Below are 20,865 nucleotides of genomic sequence, written 5' to 3' on the forward strand. Positions count from 1 at the left end.
CCATAACCCTAAATTAAGAGCAAAATCACATTTTTGTTTTCATAAAAAAATGTACGATTACTTTGTGGCTGTGGTAACTAATGGAAAACTGCAAAAGCAGGAGTCCCACCCACTTCCGGTAATGAATGAACTCGAGAACAAGAAGCTGATATTTGCATGCAAAGAAAATTATTCACATTTATGTTTAAGTTGTTCTATCCCTTTACTGTGCTTATTACACACGTATGAATTACAATATGTAGCCATTTCAATACCTGCTGATACACATTAACTTTGGGCTCTATAAACCAAAAAGTTAAAATCATTCCACACACAATTATTTAAAGACAAAAATAAACAGAGATTTATACAGAGTGCACTTCATTCAAAACGATGTACTTTATTTCAGAGTTGATAAATAAACAAAGGAAATGGCTCTTATCTGCCTCCGCCACTCATCACTCTCAAAGTTCGAGTTCAACAGGTTCCAATGTCAGAAGCGTTTCCTAATTAATTTGATACATATTCAAAGAAAAATCTAGCCCACTCCATTATCAACAATGGTAATCCCATTATGAGAAAACAAGGTAGAATTTTTTTATATTCATCATATTGTAGCAAAAGGAAAGGGTAGCTGGCTTTGGCTGGGCTCAGACCAGCAACCCTGTACTCTAACCACAGGAGGTTGGTGGCACCATAATTGGGGACGACGGTAATGGCTAGAACGGAACAAGTTGAATGGTATCAAATACATCAAAGACATGGTTTGATGCCATTCCATTCGCTCCGTTCCAGCCATTATTGTGAGCCGTTCTCCCCGCAGAAGTCTCCACTGACTAACCTCAGTCCGAATAGCATTCCGTTTTTTAGAAGAGCTTTTAACATGCTGACCATGGAAAAGACCGTTACAATATCATCAAAGGAAAGTAAAACCTTGCTGATTCCTGCTAAGGGACAGAAAAATGAACCCAGCTCTTTTCATGACTTGCTTTTATTGGTTTCTTATGATAGGCGTGTGGGTATGTAGAGTCTACAGTAAGTCAGTCAGTCTCTGCAGTTGAATACTGTAGTGCTTCAAGGCTTTCTGCCACCTTTCTTGCGTAGTGACTGTCCCTCACCAGAAAAGGCGATGAATTCTGAATCCTCCTGTAAATAAATAAGACCAGCTTCAGCTTAATGCATTCAAATTTGGCACATCCAATACAAACCGTCTAAATATGGCTTTTATACGTTTCTGAATTTCAGTTTTGCAGGAAAGGGATTGAGCGGTTTATTACATTTGACTTTTTTGACCATCGTACTTACATCCTCTGTTGTTTTCCTGGGCTGAGGCCTGGAGTTTCTGATGAAGGTGATCCTTCCGACCTTGTACTCGTAGTTAGGAATCCCTCTGTATGGGGACAGAGAGGGGTTAAAGGTTAAGATCAGAGCTGATGTCATCATAGCATGTCACATGTAGGGTTGCAAAATTCCAGGAACTTTAAAAGTTCCCAGAATTTTGCAACCCTAGTCACATGTGCATTCAGGGAGATTTGCAGATCTGATCTGCAAATACAAAAGTGACAGGATATGGGGAAAGGGAGTAGGGGTTGGTTTTAGACTGGTCATAGCTCCCAACCTTTTAATGTCACTGGGATCGATGGGGACGGGGCTAGGCTCAATGCCTTTCTTTTTGCCATCCAGACGATTGCCTGAACCAGTGAAGGCCTATAGAAAATAAGTATTCATAGATTAATTCATGGGTTAAATTGCAAATGACTGTGTATGACATACAAATAAATGAAAGTGAACCATACAGTATGTGTATAAACTGCAGTAAGTCAGAAAAATATAAGCAAACTCACTCTGAATCTCATGTCCATGTCAGTCCAAGTGCTGGGGTCTCCTTCCTCTTCCTGTTGTGAGGAGTGATTAGAGTCATCCAAACATACAGTATAAACACTCAGACCAGATTAGAAATATTAAATATGTGTGGTTCTTACTGTGGGCTCCTCTGGTGCTTTGTAACGTCTCTCTGGTTCTTTGTAACCCAGCGGAGCATCAAAGTCCACCTGAGAGACAACAACATGTATGGCTGAGTGAGGTAGAGCTATTCGGTACCATAATCTAAGCTACAGTGTTGTGTCTCCATTTATGGTATGATAGATAGTACAGAGGATCTTACATTCATATCACATTCAATGATAGATACTGCCTTGTCTGGCTTAGTCTCCATCACTCGCAGTTCATAGATCTGAAATCAGTATAGAGAGAAAAAAACAGATGTTAGAAAGATAATACAGGTCAGGCACAACTGTATGCCACACCTTAAATTTAGAAGCAACATTCTGCTGGAAAGTCAAATTCCATTACAGTTTTGCATTGTAACCCAGTCATCGTACCAATAACTTTAAATTGTTACCTTTTCATTGTAGTTAATTGCAATAACATCTCCTGTGGTTAAGCAGGCAAAGTTTCTCAAGGCATTTTCCAACCTATGAGACAGAGAAGCAGAATGTGAGAATAATTTTAGAGTTAGTTAGTTAGTTTTTGTGTCTATTTTCAATGGCACTTAAATGTGCAGAGAGATAAGTCTATAACTGTACCTACACTGCTTTGGGGTTAGTGATATCCAGGAAGTCTGGGCTCTGAGGCTGGAACTTGGAGTATGTTGCCACCATGAGGTTAACGCTCTCCACCTGGACCAGGCCCCCTTCCTCCAGCAGGAGATTCTGCATCATCTACAGCGAAACACACAAACAGCCATGTCACTACAGACACACTACACAAAAAGGGTCATGACCACAGAGAGCTGGCTATATGTGAGCAAAGATTTTAATGAGCGTGACTTATAAACCTACACTGTGTGTCCCTAATTTAAAACATCCTTTGATAGAAAACTGAAATATGGCACTAGATATATGCCAGGGGCTCTGAATATGTTTATTAAAACCTCACCAGTTTATAAAAAATAAGTGTTGAAATAAAACAACCCTGCTCACCCAGTGTGGCAGGTAACAAATACCCTCATCTGCTACAAACTCCAAGACACCACAGTGTGTCATTCTGTCTGAGTTCTTGTTGGTCAGTTTGAACAACATGGGGTAGGTAATGTTAAGTCTGCCTTTGGGGGAAAAGAGTGAAGGGTAAAAAACAAACATCTGCTGGGTAAATGGCATTTGTAGATTAGAGTTTAAATCTGGACATTGTAGGAAGAGTATACTTACTTAGTTGATCAAGTGCTGATGGCGGCATTATAACTATAAGGAGAAAAAATTACAGTGATATGAGCACTGAAGAACACTTAGAGCAGGATAATAAATACTACATTGACAGTATGATGAGGGTAACTGCAATCTCTCACTTGTGTATGGGGAACTGGTGCAAAGCATAGGTGTTAAACTCCATACATTCCTTGTATAGTTACGATATATTCGAATGTATAATTCATAGAACAGCCATCACATAGATTACTTACTTTTTCCTCCTTTCTCCACATCTGACCGGTCGTTGGGACCCGCCAGCATGGACACAGAGTAGCAGCGGTATTGAGTGGAGAAACGGTTTTGGAAAGCCCGTGGGATCGGGTGATCAAACATGTTGAAGGAAAACTGTGACATATATTTCGAAAAACAATTAGGCAGTGATGTTAGGTTAAAATAAGCTATTTTGAGACAGTTAGCCAGCTGGTTACTGCAGCTAACATACCCTGATTTATTTAAAAAACAATCTTTAATTTCAAACATCTTCATAACTACTAGCTAGCCTGCGTAATGTAAAACTAGCTGACAAGTGACACCTTATAACGATTTTTTAAAGCAGTACGATTCACAAGAAAAGTAGTCAAGTATCTGAGCAAGGTAGAGATATTAATTTAGTCTTAAATCGCATAGAGACAATGTATCATTTGAGTTAAATGGCTAGCCAGCGAGCTAGCTACCGTTACCTATTTCCTACTCGCTAACGGTAGTTAACTTAGCTAGTGAATTTCGAATGCGATGTTGTTATTGTAGGTACTATTTGACATAAGCAACAGTCAAAACCAATGTTATTGAGTACTTACCATCATGTGCTACTGTACGCCAAACGTAATATATCAAAATGTATTGAATAAAGCTATAATAAATAGCGTGTTTGTTATTCTTCTTCTATTAAATAGCTTATTACTGCTCCGGCAAACTGGTTGCTGGCTGAAACTCCAATGTTGTTTTCCGCTTAGCCACGATGACAGCAGGAAGTGACGAATATCACAAAACAAAGCATGAACAGCAATCATAATCCACAAAACAAGATCACATCCTATGCGATTGGCTCAAAGAGCTGGATGGATAGATACCTACCAGCATGCAATTTCTATTGTTCAGTTTTACACAAATTCTACAAAGTGGAGTTTTATTGTCTGTTTAAATTTCGTCAGCTGACGTGCGAATTTGGCGTGATATTTTCTCAAGGAAATGTTGGGCATACAACAAAAAGCTCTTGGCGTTGCAACTTGAGCTCAAAGAACAAATAGCTATACATTATATTTTTATGCAACCTCACGAAAATAGTGTGAAATGTTTATTACGGACATAAGAAAGGAATTCTACGACATTGTTGTCAACCAGGTGAGAGCTTCTGAAACTGAAATTAGCTTCCTGCATGCTAACTAGTTAGTTAGATAACGTTGACTACTGTAATTAGTTAACGTACTTAGTTAACAATAGAGAGGAGAGGACTATTTTTCAGTCGGCTAACGTTAATTTCCCTGCTATTTTGCAACAAGTGAATACGATGTTACTTTTACAAGCTTCTGTGACTTCAAAATTGTTATGTTCCTCCATTGCATTGTTTTCAGAGAATTTCTCTCCTGGGGCCTGTTGCACAAAACTAGGATAAGGGATTAAGCCAGGATATCTTGGTGATCCTGGCTCAATTGATCCGTAATCCGGTTGCACTAAAGATGGATAGGGGGCAGGAGGATATGTTATGGTATAAATTACCATGGAGATTTATTCTGTGGAGCTAGCCTGCTCCAGACCAGGCTAAATTCCAGGATCTATTTAATCTCATCCCTAATGTCAGTCAGCAGTCACCACAAATGGAAACCAATAGTTATTTCACTGCTCACTATACATTGTTATCACATATAACTAGACCCACTGTTATTATTTAAACGTTTGTGATCATTAATTTCAATGATTTTCGATAAAAAATGATTTTTAGATGATGTTGCTATCATTAGATAATTTACAGTTTCCCATAGACTATAAGGCTATATATAAAATGATAGAATATTAGGGCCACAGAGGGGAAAAAAACACAAGTCATAATATTGTAACCAGTTGTTTTAAAGGAGGACAGTTGTTAAAATGACAGATGTGGGGCATTTCGTGAAATTGTACTTCAGTATGGTTTCATAAACAAAGACATGCTGATGTGCCAGAATATTAAGTATCACATTGTCATAAGTATCAAAACTGTAAAAACAATATGTAGCTTTTCTGCAGAAAGAACCAGCCTCATAAATTTATGACTTTATCCTTTTTCTTCAGTGTGGCCCTAGTACTCTGTCATATAAACAAATACACATTCCATATGAATATAAAAACACAATGTGTAACATTATGTTCCTTTATTGAATAAGGACAAAACAAAGCAGGTAAACCATCAGCTCCTTTCGAAACTGAAGCCACAGTGACTCTACAAGATGGAAAGCACAGAATCCAAGCATATTATACAAAATGATACATACACATTCAAAGGTCTGTATATAACACACCCTGCATGTCTGCACACTAAAATAAATGCAGGACAAATCCATACACATCAACTGAACAGACAAATGAATGGATGCAGTAGCCTCCCTGCAGCCTTGTATTACACACAGTATACCGCACAAACATCATAAGAGGCCAAATTCGTCAAAAAACGAACCCAAAAAAACCCAAATTCCTCTGCCACCGCAGGACATATTTAACCAAAATTGAAAGCACACATACTAACTAAAATAATTCAACACATATTGGTCCCTCAGCAGCCGACCACTGTCGTCATCAGGGAAGATTGCCGGATTGTCCCAGTCCATGGCTGGTGGCACTCTGGGGGCCCTCTCCTTCCTCAGGCAGGCCACATTGTGGAGGACAGCACAAGCCACAGTAATATCACATGCCCTAACAGGGCTGACCCTTAATTTGTGAAGGCAGTGAAAGCGTGCCTTCAGGAGGCCAAAGGTCATTTCAACTCTGGCCCTGGTCCTGGCATGGGCATGGTTGTAGGCCTGCTGTGCTTCCTGGGGGTCTGTGAAAGGTGTCAGGAGAAAAGGTTGGCAGCCATACCCCCTGTCTCCCAGCAACACACCAGAGAATTCACCTGTCAACACAAAATCTCATCATTACTACCTCATAAACACAGTGATATTCTTGACACAGCCATGATGGTTATAAATAGGGGTTGTGTGGCTTACCTTGTGATAGGCACTGATAGATTTCAGAGGCCCGAAAGATTCTGGAGTCATGGACTGAGCCAGGCCATTTTGCCACAACATTGCTGATCACACAGTCAGCATTGCAGACCATCTGAAATCATAAGATGAGGAATATTACACCAATCAATGCACATCACTGGCAATGCAGAGTGTTCGTCAATGGACAATATCAAAAAGTTATGTTCACCTGAACATTAATGCTGTGAAAGGATTTCCTATTCACAAAATCGGCCTCATGGGCACCTGAGGGGGCTTTTATCCTTATGTGTGTGCAGTCCACTGCACCAATGACATTGGGGAAACCTGTCACACAAAGTAATGAGTATCCTACTATGTGTTAACAGTTGTCCTGTAATTTGTAGATCCTCTTACCTGCAATCCTATAGAACTCCTCTTTGATGTCACAGAGTCTTCTGTGGCCAGGGAAGGAGATGAAGACATCTGCTAATGCTTTGATAGCCAGACACACACTCCTTATTGTGCGGCAAATTGTGGCCTTGTTCAGCTGTTCTGCATCCCCCACTGAGTACAGGAAGGCTCCACTAGCAAAAAAGCGCAAGGCCACACAAACCATTTGCTCCACACTCAGTGCATGGCTCCGTGCAGTGCGGTGCTTAATCCTGGGACCCAGTAGTCTGCATAGATACCTGATGCCATCTGCAGAAAACCTGTATCTTTCATATAGATGGTCATCAGGGAAGGCCAGTGGGTCCAACCGGTCCCTGAAGACCCTTTCTCGCCTGAAGGCTCTCCTCAACACAAGTGCTTCTTCATCCACCACATCTCGCACGAATGGGCATGCCATTGTCAGAGCAGAAAGGAACACACAATTTTGGGCCTTCATATAGGCTAGTGGCCACACCTGGTGCTGGGGGGGTGGGCAAAAGAGGGCGATGCCTTATAACGATGACTTGGTTGTACTGATTGCTGGGAAAATAAAAAAAACCTTAGAAAGATGCCACCGTCCTGTGTGCTCACAATAAGAGCTCATATGTCATGGCTCACTTGACTTTACGAGAATATACCTAATTTTTATTTTGAGCTGTGTCATCTTCTTGGAGCTGGGGGAGGAAAGAAAAATAATGATTAATACATTTGTGTTACAGTTAGCATACAGTGTACATTGAAGGCATATCTCACCTCCCTCTCAAGTTTTTTTATTTCAAGGTCCAGTTTCCTAATTGTCCTCTTTTTTATTTCGGACTCCAGTGCAAGATTTTCCATCTTTTTCTTCTTGTACTGAATGTCTATGTCTGCCAGTTCTATTTGGCGCCGGAGGTGGTTGCCATACAACTTTCTGATAGCTTGTGAGCTCTGTGAACACAATACAATTAGCGCAGCTGGAATTTGGCAGGATGTGGTGTCCTTTTATTAATACGCACTATGTTGCCAGGCTGGTTTTCCCACTGTATAGCATCTGGGTCCTGTAAAATAAATTAGATTTTTTGATTTTGATGAGGACTCCTCACCATTGTAGAGTAAATAGTACTTTCACAGTCTTAACATGATACCTCATGCCTTCTGGAATCCAGAGAGATGGTCTCCTCCTCATCATCGTCTCCATCATGTGCTGTTGCTGCTGCACTGGGGCCTTCACCCTATCACATTTAATCGGATTCATATTGAAGCTAGTAGACAAGACATGCCAGGCCTACAGTATGCCTTTGATGGAGTACTCACTGGATCAGCATCGTCTGGTGCTTGTGCTGGTGGCTCTAACAGGAACACAGTGCTGCCAGACACTGCAAGGCAATAGGTAAACCAAAGTCAGACAGTCCAAATTGATTCAATATGAATGTGGTTGTATCCCATGTAGAGATGGAAGGACATACCTTGAATGAAGCGGGTGGCATCTTGGGAGGAACCTATGCTCGTCTCTTTCCCCCCAGGGATCCCCTCTAAGACGGGCCTGCCTTTATTTAGCTCCAAGGCCATGTCCTCTGCTGGGGTAAGGTCAGCCTTTGGTGACCCACCACCCGTGCCTTGTCTGTGGGTATTCTTTTTCACTGCTAAAACAGTACAGACAATGTGTGAGCAGGCACCTTCTGGGTACAATATATGCTTGTGCTTTGTTAAATATTAGTCAGGGACCATACCATTCTGCAGAATGTTCTTGTATTTGATTTTGACCTGCTGCCATGTCCATTTTGGCCCGTTCATGTTTAATCTACACACACACACACACACACACACACACACACACACACACACACACACACACACACACACACACACACACACACACACACACATTTAATGGAGTCACACTGCAAAAAATTACTTGGTATTTTTGTCTTGTTTTCAGTAAAAATATCAAAAAATTTATCATAGCTTTATACAGTGTGATGGAGTTACTTTACACAATTTCACTCATATCTGCAGTGCATTTCAATTAAAAATTTAACCGTTTCATAATTACAGTACAACTGCATTTTTGGAGATGTGAATTAAATATTTGAATTGTAATTGTGATGTTTCAGCGGAGCGGTGAGTGTGTAATTGTGCACTACTTACGCATTCAGGCGGTCTGCAATACTTTGCCACGTTTTTTCTCTTTGCTTTATCACTGTGGCGGTGTTGCCTTTCTTCTTAATTATATATTTTACCTCCTCGTATGCCTCCATGAGGATTTGTGCTTCCGACGGGGAAAAGTACGCGGCTCTAGTTGCCATGGTAAATCAGTTAATCTGTGATCTGTGGCGGGGTCTATTTGAGTGAGCCGTGAGCGCGCACCTATCCAGGATTGGTTTCACCTGGCTTAATGAATCCGTGTCTGCTCATCCTGGCTTGGTCTTTGTGCAACCAATTAAGCCTGGACGCACATGTTTTGGCTTCATTGAGCTCAGCTGAGTCATTTATCCCGGATGTCTTAATTCTACTTTTGTGCAACAGGCCCCTGGTGTCATCGGATATCGATGCACTCTGCGCCTGTAAGATATTACAGGTAAATTAGAGCCCTTTCGTTTGCTGTCAAATAAGTTAACTATCTGACATAGCTGCACTGTTTGTTGTCAACTGTTCTGCTGCATAGTTGTGTAATTCAAATGTATTCTGATTGCTTCTTACCCCACCCTCTACACAGGCACTGTTTCACTGTGACCAGGTCCAGTACACCTTGGTGCCAGTGACAGGGTGGCAAGACCTTGGTACCGCCTTCCTAGAGCACAAGGAGCAGGTAGTGTGAGACTCCTGTCCAGTCCGGATAGCCCAGGAGTTAATCTTATGGTGTCAAACATGACTATCAAGAACACAAACATCCATGACAGGTGTGTTATTTGCTCTAATTTCAGTTCCACTATTTTGTCCTGATCAACTGTGGAGCAAATGTTGATCTCCTGGAACCCCTGCAGACAGAGGAAGACTCCATCTTCTTCATCTGTGACACACACAGACCTGTGGATGTAGTCAATGTCTACAATGACACCCAGGTGAGCAGTCAATGTCTATCTCCCAAATTACACCTTTTCTTGTAAAAAGTGCAAAAGTAGTGCACTATGTGGAGAATAGGGTGCCATTTGGGACATAGTCAAGGTCTGTTATTTAGGGTACACTGGTCCTTTACTAGCCCAGCTTCTAGACCAAGATTATATTCTATGTCTAGCCGTATAACACTAGCCCGCTTATTTACCGCCGTTTGTCTGTGGCTCTTTGGTGGACGGATTCTATTCATAATGCATTGTTTGCATCGCCTTGTTGTGCCCGGGAAATAATTAAATCCAATTGTTGACCCTACCCCCTCCAAATCAAAACAAAACATTGATGTCAGTGTGTGCATGCCTCATTCTGCTTCTTGTCTGTGGCATCATGGCTCCTATATTGCAAGGCTGATTAGCTAGGACAAACCAGTGTGCGAAACAGACAGGTGTGCACGCAAAGCGAGAACACAACATGGAATGCATGTTTGGTTTTGATTTGGAGGGCGGTGGTAGCATCTAACAAATGGATTTAATAGTTTCTTGTGCACTGCGTGGCCATGTAAGGGAGGGATTTTTAAGAACTGTCTACTGACTATGGATATACATTCCAACGTGGAACATGTGCCACTACACACAAAGTAATTTGATTGTGAGTTCTCGAAAGCATTTGCTATTGGAATACAATTAGACCTTGTATTATTAATAAATTAAATTATTAATAATGAGGTCTAAGTTTGGGCTAGTCCTTCACAAGTGGTTGATTGACTTTGGCAGCAGTTGGGTGACTTCACAGGAGAAAAGTCCTTGAGGATACTACCCTTGAAATGCTAAAGAGCAAAGAAGTTGTTGTCCAGATGGCATAACCACCATCAACCAGTGTTCTGAACCCAATCTCCCACAACCCCCCACCCCCCCAAGGTGAAGCTGATGATAAAGCAGGATGATGGCCTTGGAGTGCTCTCCTACGACGACATCTTCCGCGATGAAGATGATGAAGAGGAAGGCAGCGAGGACTCTGGGAATAAGAGCGACGGAGGCTCAGTGCCTTCTGGGAAACGGAGACGATACGATGAGGTATTACCATATTGATGTCACAAAAGTTATGACAAAGAAAATATACCCTCTATTGATCCCATCCCAACTCTACGTAAATAACCCTTTGAGCCAAGGTGGATCTTTCTCATATTTATGGTTCTTATTAAAGAAAATTGTCCAGTGTAATTTGATTTGTGTGTATGACAATGATGATTCCACAAATAGTTGACAAAGCCGATCATATTGCAGTGATGTATTGATATTTATACCAACATGTTCCCATGTTTTAGGGGGCAGTGGAGAGAAGGATAGAGCAAAGAGAGAGTGGGAGGCACGAAGGGAATGGTTCTTTAGAGTTTTAAAAGTTTAAACAGTAATGATGTCGTTTGCAGATTGTGACTATTGAAACATTTTCATTTCAGACGCGAGATCTTGTTTGACTATGAGCAATATGAACACCGTGGGACTTCAGTGAGTATGGATTATATATTGATTATGTTGAAACTGGGTCCTCTCTATCTAATCCTCACAGTACCAGTCAAACTACTCATACTCATTCAAGGGGTTTTCTTTATATTTACTATTTTCTATATTGTAGAATAATGGTGAAGACATCAAAACTATGAAATAACACATGGAATCATGTAGTAACCAAAAAAGTGTTAAACAAATCAAAATATATTTGAGATAATTCAAAGTAGCCACCCTTTGCCTTGATGACAGCTTACACACTTGGCATTCTCTCAACCAGCTTCACCTGGAATGCTTTTCCAGCAGTCTTGAAGGAGTTTCCACATATGCAGAGCACTTGTTGGCTGCTTTTCCTTCACTCTGTGGTCCAACTCATTCCAAACCGTCTCAATTGGGTTGAGGTCAGGTGATTGTGCAGGCCAGGTCATCTGATGCAGCACTCCACCACTCTCCTTATTGGTCAAATAGCACTTCCACAGTCTGGAAGTGTGTTGGGTCATTGTCCTGTTGAATAACAAATGATAGTCCCACTAAGCGCAAACCAGATGGGGTGGCGTATCGCTGCAGAATGCTATGGTAGCCATGCTGGTTAAGAGTGCCTTGAATTCTAAATAAATCATCACTGAGTGTCACCAGCAAAGCACCATTACACCTCCTCCTCCATGCTTCACGGTGGGAACCACACATGCAGAGATCATCAGTTCACCTACTCTGCGTCTCACAAAGACATGGCGGTTGGAACCAAAAATAGCAAATTTGGACTCATCAGACCAAAGGACATATTTCCACCGGTCTAATGGCCATTGCTCGTGTTTCTTGGCCCAAGCAAGTCTCTTCTTCTTATTGGTGTCCTTTAGTAGTTGTTCCTTTGCAGCAATTCGACCATGAAGGCCTGATTCACGCAGTCTCCTCTGAACAGTTGATGTTGAGATGTCTGTTACTTGAACTCTGAAGCATTTATTTAGGTTGCAATCTGAGCCGCGTAACTCTAATGAACTTATCCTCTGCAGCAGAGATAACTGCGTCTTCCATTCCTGTGGCGGTCCTCATTAGATCCAGTTTCATCATAGCTCTTTATGATTTTTGCGACTGCACTTGAAGAAACTTTCAAGTTCTTGACATTTATCGCATTGACTGACCTTCATGTCTTGAAGTAATACTGGACTGTCATTTCTCTTTGCTTATTTGAGCTGTTCTATCCATAATATGGACTTGGTATTTTACCAAATAGGGCTATATTCTGTATACCATCCCTACCTTGTCACAACTGATTGTCTCAAACGCATTAAGAAGGAAATCATTTCCCCAAATTAACTTTTAACAAGGCACACCTGTTAATTGAAATGCATTCCAGGAGACTACCTCATGAAGCTAGTTGAGAGAATGCCAAGAGTGTGCGACGCTGTCAAGGCAAAGGGTAGCTACTTTGAAGAAACTACTTGAATGAGTAGGTGTCTCAAATTTTGACTGGTATTGTGTATCTATATTACACACACATACACAGTGCCTTCGGGAAAGTATTCAGACCCCTTAACTTTTTAAACATTCTGTTAAGTTACAGCCTTATCCCAAAATTGATTAAAAAATAATAAAAATCCTCAGCAATCTACACACAATACCCCATAATGACACAGCTATAACAGGTTTTTAGAATTTTTGCAAATGTATTAAATATAAAAAACAAATACCTTATTTACATAAGTATTCAGACCCTTTGCGATGAGAATCAAAATTGAGCTCAGGTGCATCCTGTTTCCATTGATCATCCTTGACATGTTTCTACAACTTGATTGGAGTCAACCTGTAGTAAATTCAATTGATTGGACAATGTTTGGAAAGGCACACACCTGTCTATGTCAGAGCAAAAACCAAGCTATAAGGTTGAAGAAATTGTCTGTAGTGCTTCGAGACAGGATTGTGTTGAGGCACAGATCTGGGGAAGTGTACCAAAACATTTCTGCAGCATTGAAGGTCCCCAAGAACACAGTGGCCTTCATCATTCTTGAATGGTAGAAGTTTAAACCACCAAGACTCTTCCTAGAGCTGGCCGCCCGGCCAAACTGAGCAATTGGGGAAGAAGGGGCCTTGGACAGGGAGGTGACCAAAAACACAATGGTCACTCTGACAGAGCTCTAGAGTTCCTCTGGAGATGGGAGAATCTTTCAGAAGGACAACCATCTCTGTAGCACTACTAATCAGGCCTTTGTGGTAGAGTGGCCAGACAGAAGCCATTCCTCACTAAAAGGCACATGACAGCTCGCTTGGAGTTTTCCAAAAGGCACCTAAAGACGCTGACCATGGGAAACAAGATTCTCTGGTCTGATGAAACCACGGTTTAACTCTTTGGCCTGAATGCCAAGTGTCACGTCTGGAGGAAACCTTGCACTATCCCTACTGTGAAGTATGGTGGTGGCAGCATCATGCTATGGGGATGTTTTTCAGGGATTGGGAGACTAGTCAGAATCGAGGGAAAGATGAATGCAGCAAAGTACAGAGAGTTCCTTGATAAGCCTGCTCCAGAGCACTTAGGACCTCCAGACTGGGGTGAAGGTTCACCTTCCAACAGGACAACGACCCTAAGCACAAAGCAGGAGTGGCTTCGGGACAAGTCTCTGAATGTCCTTGAGTGTTCCAGCCAGAGCCCTGGACTTGAACCTGATCGAACATCTCTGGAGAGACCTGAAAAAAGCTGTGCAGCAACGCTCCCCATCCAACCTGACAAAGCTTGAGAGGATCTGCAGAGAAGAATGGGAGAAACCCCTTCAAATACAGGTGTGCCAAGCTTGTAGCGTTATACCCAAGAAGACTCGAGGCTGTATTCACTGCCAAAGGTGCTTCAACAAAGTACTGAGTGAAGGGTCTGAATACTTATGTAAATATAAAAAATAAACTGTTTTAGCTTTGTCATTATGGGGTATTGTGTGTAGATTGGGGGGAGGGGGGTATTTAATACATTTTAGAATAAGGCTGTAACTTAACAAAATGGAAAAAGTCAAGGGGTTTGAATACTTTCCGAAGGCACTGTGTATGTGTAATTTAATAATATATTGAACAAAAATATAAACTTAACATGTAAAGTGTTTGTCCCATGTTTAATGCGCTGAAATAAAATTCCCCAAATGTTCTATACATGCACACATTTGTTTACATACCTATTAGTGGGCATTTCTCCTTTGCCAAAATAATCCATCCACTTGACAGGTGTAGCATATCAAGAGGATGATTAAACAGCATGATCATTACACAGGTGCACCTTGTGTGGGCCACTTTTTAAAATGTTCAGTTTTGTCACACAACACAATGCCACAGATATCTCAAGTTCTCAAGTTTTGAGGGTGTGTGCAATTGGCATGCTGACTGCCGGAATGTCCAGGAGAGCTGTTGCCAGAGAATTGGATGTTCATTTCTCTACCATAAGCTGCCTCCAACGTCATTTTAGGGAATTTGTCAGTACGTCCAACCGGCCTCACATCCGCAGACCACTTATAACCACACCAGCCCAGGACCTCCACATCCATCCTCTTTATCTGCGGGATTGTTCGGGGGGGTGGGGGTAAAATCTTTGAAATTGTTGCATGCTGCCTTTTTTATATTTTTGTTCAGTATACTGTAGATAAAATGCAATCAAATACTTAACTTTTTAATTTGTCAGGCTGCAGTGGTGATATTTGAGCTGGCTTGGGTGCTGACCAAGGACACTAAAGATATGCTGTGGTAAGAAATATGACAGCTTCTTTTGTAAATGTGAAATTCTATAATTGTTTATTTGCATGGACAGAAGATGACAATGACACTACAATTATGTTGACTTTGATGTTTTGACAGGTGGGCCATTATTGGGCTGACTGACCAATGGGTTCATGATAAAATCACTCAGTAAGAATATTTCACTCTTTTTTCTATGACACCTCAAATCTGATGCAACATCTAGGAAGTTTTCAAAAAGTGCAAAGCTGGCTTTGTGTTACACTAACACTAAACTTGTATTGTTCCTGTCCTCTCGCTCTACCTCCCAGTATGAAGTATGTAACAGACATCACTTTTCTGCAGCGCCACGTCTCTCTTCACAACCACCGGAATGAGGACGAGGAGAATTCCCTCCATCGATTGCGTGAGGATCTCCTTCGAGTACGAGTATCCTTTCCCGTCACCGACTAAACACAGCAAGGACCAGGGGAGCTCAGACTTGTGCATGAGAACTTGAGACATTACTTTTTGAGACCTTTGGGTATTTTTTTTGTTTCGTTTTTTTCTGTTGGTTAGAAGTGTTATTTTTCAAGGATTTTATTAAAGCTTACCGAATGCTTTCCAGCACAAACAGTTTGCATATATTATGACTACATTTTGTGAGGTTTGTTCGTTTCGGTATTCTATAGCTTTCTGCATTTTTTTTTTCTTCTTTCGGCTGTTCGAGCACGGCATTTTTTTCTTTAGACTAGTCTTAGTTCGGTACCCAAAGTCTACACCCCTTCGTCGGTGAGTTGGTCAACAGTAGGGATTTTTCAACTAAATGTTTGTCATTTAACTGCCAACGACTAGTTTTCATGCACATTTTTTTTCAATTGAGAGATACTGCATCAAACATCTTAGATGTATAATTGCGCGACTAAGACCAAAAACGTCAAAATGAATTACAGATTTCTTGAGTTATTTTAGATGAATTCTGACTATTTTGAGGAAGTATACTGCCTTACAGTGTCTGAGGAGGGACAAACCGTAATATTGCTGCCTTTTTTTCTTGTTTTTCAAGCGAATGTATTTAAGGTAGTATGCGAGCACAGTCTTTTCTTGCCTAGTTTTGCTAGGAGCAAACTGAATGTACAGTGCATTCGGAAAGTATTGGGACTCCTTCACTTTTTCCACATTTTGTTACGTTACAGCCTTATTCTAAAATTGGTAAAATTGTTTTTTCCCCCTCATTAATCTACACAATACCCCATAATGACAAAGCAAAAACAGGTTTAGACATTTTTGCAAATGTATTAAAAACGGACATCTGGGCCACTCAAGGACATTCAGAGACTTGTCCCGAAGCGACTCCTGCATTGTCTTGGCTATGTGCTAAGGGTCATTGTCCTATTGGAAGGTGAACCTTTGCCCCAGTCTGAGGTCCTGTGCACTCTGGAGCAGGTTTTCATCAAGGATCTCTCTGTACTTTGCTCTGTTCATCTTTCCCTCGATCTTGAATAGTCTTCCAATCCCTGCCACTGAAAAACATTCCCACAGCATGATGCTGCCACCATGCTTCAACGTAGGGATGGTATTGGCCAGGTGATGAGCATTGCCTAGTTTCTTCCAGATGTGACTCTTGGCATTCAGACCAAAGAGTTCAAGCTTGGTTTCATCAGACCAGAGAATCTTGTTTCTTATGGTCTGAGAGTCCTTTAGGTGCCTTTTGACAAACTCCAAGCGGGCTCTCATGGAAGCCGCTCCTCTGTAAAAGGCCCATCTGGCCACTCTACCATTAAAAGCCTGATTGGTCGAGTGCTGCAGAGATGGTTGTCCTTCTGGAATGTTCTCCCATCTCCACCTCATGGCTTGGTTTTTGCTCTGACATGCACTGTCAACTGTGGGACCTTATTTAGACAGGTGTGTACCTTTCCAAATCATGTCCAATCAATTTAATTTACCACAGGTTGACTCCAAATTGTTGATCATCCTTGAGATGTTTCTATGGAAACAGAATGCACCTGAGCTCAATTGAGTTTCATAGCAAAGGGTCTGAATACTTATGTAAATAAGGTATTTCCTGTTTTTCATTTCACATTTGCTAAAATGTCTGAACATGTTTTGGCTTTGCCGTTATGGGCTATTATGTGTAGTTTGAGGAACATTTTATAAGGCTAACGTAACAATGTGGGAAAAGTGAAGGGGCCTGGATACTTTCCGAATGCACTGTATGCTGACACCTTAAGCGTTGCCACATTTTTGTGGCTGGTTGTGTGTATGCTGTCCTGCTTGTCACCCTCTGCTCTCTGTCCTGCGTTCTTTGTGTGTTAACCCCTTGAAACACTGTCTCAGTCTGCGTCTGGCCCTGTACCAACACTGGTTTCTGTATATGTAACTCCTCTTACACCTCCTGCAACTTCAAGCTCTGGTCCATGCACAGCCAGAAGAAACTCCAAGAGTTCCTTGCTGACATGGGGTATGCTATCCTCAAGTTTTGACTATCAACTAGAATCATCTGATTCAAATTATCACTCTAGGGACATGCGGGACTCAAATTCTTGAGTATAATTTACTAATCAATTAGTCAGTGGCCTCTGAAGGACAAATGTCACTTCATCAAGAGTAATGAGCAGCAGTTTGTCAATTGATTTATTGATGATAATGGGTTGTTTGAATGATTATTAAAGATTCTTTCTGTTTGTGTTGTCCAGCCTGCCCCTGAAGCAGGTGAAGCAGAAGTTGAACTCCATGGACATGTCAATCAAAGACAATCTGCGAGAAGTCATAGAAGAATCGTCCAACAAATACAGGTAAGAGTGTCTGTTCTAGTGCATCAATATATGGAAACACTTGAGTAAATGAGGGATACAAAGTGTATTAAAAGCAGGTGCTTCCACACAGGTGTGGTTCCTGAGTTAATTAAGCAGTAAAAACCCAAGCTTAGGGTCGTGTATAAAAGTCCTGTGCAGACCATTAATTTGGCTACCAAAGCTATGAGAGCAAAAACATCCCCATAGGATGACAATGCCTCTCCACAGGACACGAGTAGTCACTGATTGGTTTGATGAACATGAAAACGATGTATGCCATGGCCGTCCCAGTTACCAGACCTCAACCCAATTGAACGCTTATGGGAGATTCTGGAGCGGCGCCTGAGACAGCATTTTCCAATAACATAACACCAAATTATGGAATTTCTCGTGGAAGAATGGTGTCACATCTCCAATAGAGTTCCCGAAACTTGTAGAATCTATGTCAAGGTGCATTGAAGCTGTTCTGGCACGTGGTGGCCCAGTGCCTATTAAAGACACTTTATGCTGGTGGTCAATTTATTTTGCCAGTTACCTGAATCTGTAAATAATCCCCAGTATCAATGACTCTGGGATCCTCCGTCTGACTGTATATGATGAATACAATATTCTCCTCTCTTAATATACCCAATAACTATCATTTTAAATGCTTTTATCACTGTTCCTTCACTATGACGGACATCTGTATCCAGACGTTCGGCGTTCACTTTGGCTTCAAGAATCGTTTCATTTACATTACATTTACATTTAAGTCATTTAGCAGACGCTCTTATCCAGAGCGACTTACAAATTGGTGCATTCACCTTATGATATCCAGTGGAACAACCACTTTACAATAGTGCATCTAACTCTTTTAAGGGGGGGGGGGGGTTAGAAGGATTACTTTATCCTATCCTAGGTATTCCTTAAAGAGGTGGGGTTTCAGGTGTCTCCGGAAGGTGGTGATTGACTCCGCTGACCTGGCGTCGTGAGGGAGTTTGTTCCACCATTGGGGTGCCAGAGCAGCGAACAGTTTTGACTGGGCTGAGCGGGAACTGTACTTCCTCAGAGGTAGGGAGGCGAGCAGGCCAGAGGTGGATGAACGCAGTGCCCTTGTTTGGGTGTAGGGCCTGATCAGAGCCTGAAGGTACGGAGGTGCCGTTCCCCTCACAGCTCCGTAGTTTCCTGGCCAATGATGTGGTGCACGCTGCTGTCGCCCTGCTGGAGAACACTGAGAAGGATGAGAGCCCTGGCGACAACTTCCTCAAGGCCCTTGACTTCCTCTCCAGGTACACACACATGGGAGTTGAAGGGAACTGTCATCGTTCTGGGCATCTGACTTGAGTCTGAGACATCCGACAAGAAGAAGTGAGTCCATAACGTGCGTCGGTCGTGTGCAAGATTACAGCACTTGAATGTTCTTGGTTGTGTTTTGTGGGAAAACCAAAAATGACCATTGCAAATTGTTTCCTTTCATTTGCTCTGCCTCTAATTTCTCTCACCCTCTCCCCCTCCAATAGTTTCATTGGCCGTGCGTTTGAGAATGCAGTAGAGAGCACCAGCTCCAGAACTCTCCACAACCACTTCCGACACCTTTAGTAAGTAAAATGTTCTTGTCATTGTATATATTGGCCACAAGAGAGCAGACATGACACATTACAGATGGAACCTGTACACTTTTTTTTTTTTTTACACACAGTTCAATACTTGATTTTGGATCTCATCAGATGCCTCAAGTCATTCTTACAGGTGTAAGCATTACATCATCAGGTGTTAACCATTTCCCCATGGAAACAGACACACACACACATCCTTACCTGTGTTTTCCCTTTGCAGTCATTGAGCTAAAGATGGAGGACAGGACTAAGTTTCTGAATGCCCTCATCACCCTGCTGTCCTAAGGCACATTGATGTTTGGGTAAAGTTCCTGAAAGTGAAAGATGAAAGCTGTCAATGCTGGAAGAGACTGACATTACAATTAGATTCATGCCCAATGTGATGAAGATCTCGATTGTGTGCTTCACCTCTTTTATTCAGCGAACAGTATTTCCAATGTTTTGTCTATTCAGCTCTGGACACTTTGATGCCAATTCCAAGTGTATATTGTACAGTTTTTTTGTAAATGTTTTTAATCTCATGTAAATAGTTTTTTTTCTTCTGTTGTCTTTGTTTTTAAAATTTTTATGTAACACTTAATAAATAATATTTTAGCCACGTATAATTGTTGAAGCTACCATCTACTAGGAGAAGGAAGGATACGTTTGAAACATTGTAATAGGGTGTGTAATAAAACATTTCAGTATGTGATATGGACCATAGAAACTGTGATGGTTTAACCTTCAAAAGTTTTGAGAATGACATAAATATTAATTTCCACAAAGTTTGCTGCTTCAGTGTCTTTAGATATTTTGTCAGATGTTACTATGGAATACTGAAGTATAATTACAAGCATTTCATAAGTGTCAAAGGCTTTTATTGACAATTACATGAAGTTGATGCATAGAGTCAATATTTGCAGTGTTGACCCTTCTTTTTCAAGACCTCTGCAATCCACCCTGGCATGCTGTCAATTAACTTCTGGGCCACATCCTGACTGATGGGAGCCCATTCTTGCATAATCAATGCTTGGAGTTTGTCAGAATTTGTGGGGTTTTGTTTGTCCGCCCGCATCTTGAGGATTGACCACAAGTTCTCAATTGGTTTAAGGTCTGGGGAGTTTCCTGGCCATGGACCCAAAATATCGATGTTTTGTTCCCTGAGCCACTTAGTTATAACTTTTGCCTTATGGCAAAGTGCTCCATCATGCTGGAAAAGGCATTGTTAGTCACCAAACTGTTCCTGGAAGGTTGGGAGAAGTTGCTCTCGGAGGATGTGTTGGTACCATTCTTTATTCATGTTCTTAGGCAAAATTGTGAGTGAGCCCACTCCCTTGGCTGAGAAGCAACCCCACACATGAATGGTCTCAGGATGCTTTACTGTTGGCATGACACAGGACTGATGGTAGCGCTCACCTTGTCTTCTCCGGACAAGCTTTTTTACAGATGCCCCAAACAATCGGAAA

The 20,865-nt window shown here is 41.5% G+C and overlaps 2 protein-coding genes and 1 pseudogene across 6 annotated transcripts; 1 reads left to right on the forward strand and 2 right to left on the reverse strand.

The window, feature by feature from the left end:
* Nucleotides 1-354: 354 nt before the first annotated feature.
* On the reverse strand, nt 355-4,209 carry LOC139576623 (ubiquitin recognition factor in ER-associated degradation protein 1). Its single transcript, XM_071402916.1, has 12 exons — nt 4,022-4,209; nt 3,437-3,569; nt 3,186-3,218; nt 2,961-3,082; nt 2,569-2,699; nt 2,381-2,453; nt 2,144-2,212; nt 1,962-2,030; nt 1,824-1,874; nt 1,598-1,686; nt 1,285-1,369; nt 355-1,125 (listed from the first exon to the last, which is right to left on the reverse strand). Exons 1-12 carry the CDS (start codon nt 4,025-4,027, stop codon nt 1,054-1,056), a joined length of 933 nt encoding a protein of 310 aa, XP_071259017.1. The 5' UTR covers nt 4,028-4,209; the 3' UTR covers nt 355-1,053.
* LOC139576625 (cell division control protein 45 homolog) lies at nt 4,210-20,185 on the forward strand (annotated as a pseudogene).
* On the reverse strand, nt 5,537-9,310 carry LOC139576621 (putative nuclease HARBI1). 5 transcript variants are annotated; one of them, XM_071402911.1, is made up of 8 exons: nt 8,521-9,310; nt 8,257-8,433; nt 8,105-8,166; nt 7,936-8,022; nt 6,797-7,071; nt 6,612-6,727; nt 6,404-6,515; nt 5,537-6,309 (listed from the first exon to the last, which is right to left on the reverse strand). In XM_071402911.1, the coding sequence occupies exons 3-8, from the start codon at nt 8,113-8,115 to the stop codon at nt 5,939-5,941; spliced, it is 972 nt and encodes a 323-aa protein (XP_071259012.1). In that variant the 5' UTR covers nt 8,116-8,166; nt 8,257-8,433; nt 8,521-9,310; the 3' UTR covers nt 5,537-5,938. The 5 variants fall into 5 exon arrangements, with proteins under 5 accessions (XP_071259012.1, XP_071259013.1, XP_071259015.1 ...); XM_071402914.1 differs by lacking the exons at nt 5,537-6,309; nt 6,404-6,515; nt 6,612-6,727; nt 6,797-7,071 and adding exons at nt 7,144-7,351; nt 7,450-7,485; nt 7,565-7,738; nt 7,807-7,848 and having other exon boundaries at nt 8,521-8,635; XM_071402912.1 differs by lacking the exon at nt 8,521-9,310 and having other exon boundaries at nt 8,257-8,514.
* Nucleotides 20,186-20,865: the final 680 nt, after the last annotated feature.

The sequence above is a fragment of the Salvelinus alpinus genome, chromosome 5 (assembly GCF_045679555.1).
Source record: "Salvelinus alpinus chromosome 5, SLU_Salpinus.1, whole genome shotgun sequence".
Taxonomy (NCBI): Eukaryota; Metazoa; Chordata; class Actinopteri; order Salmoniformes; family Salmonidae; genus Salvelinus; species Salvelinus alpinus.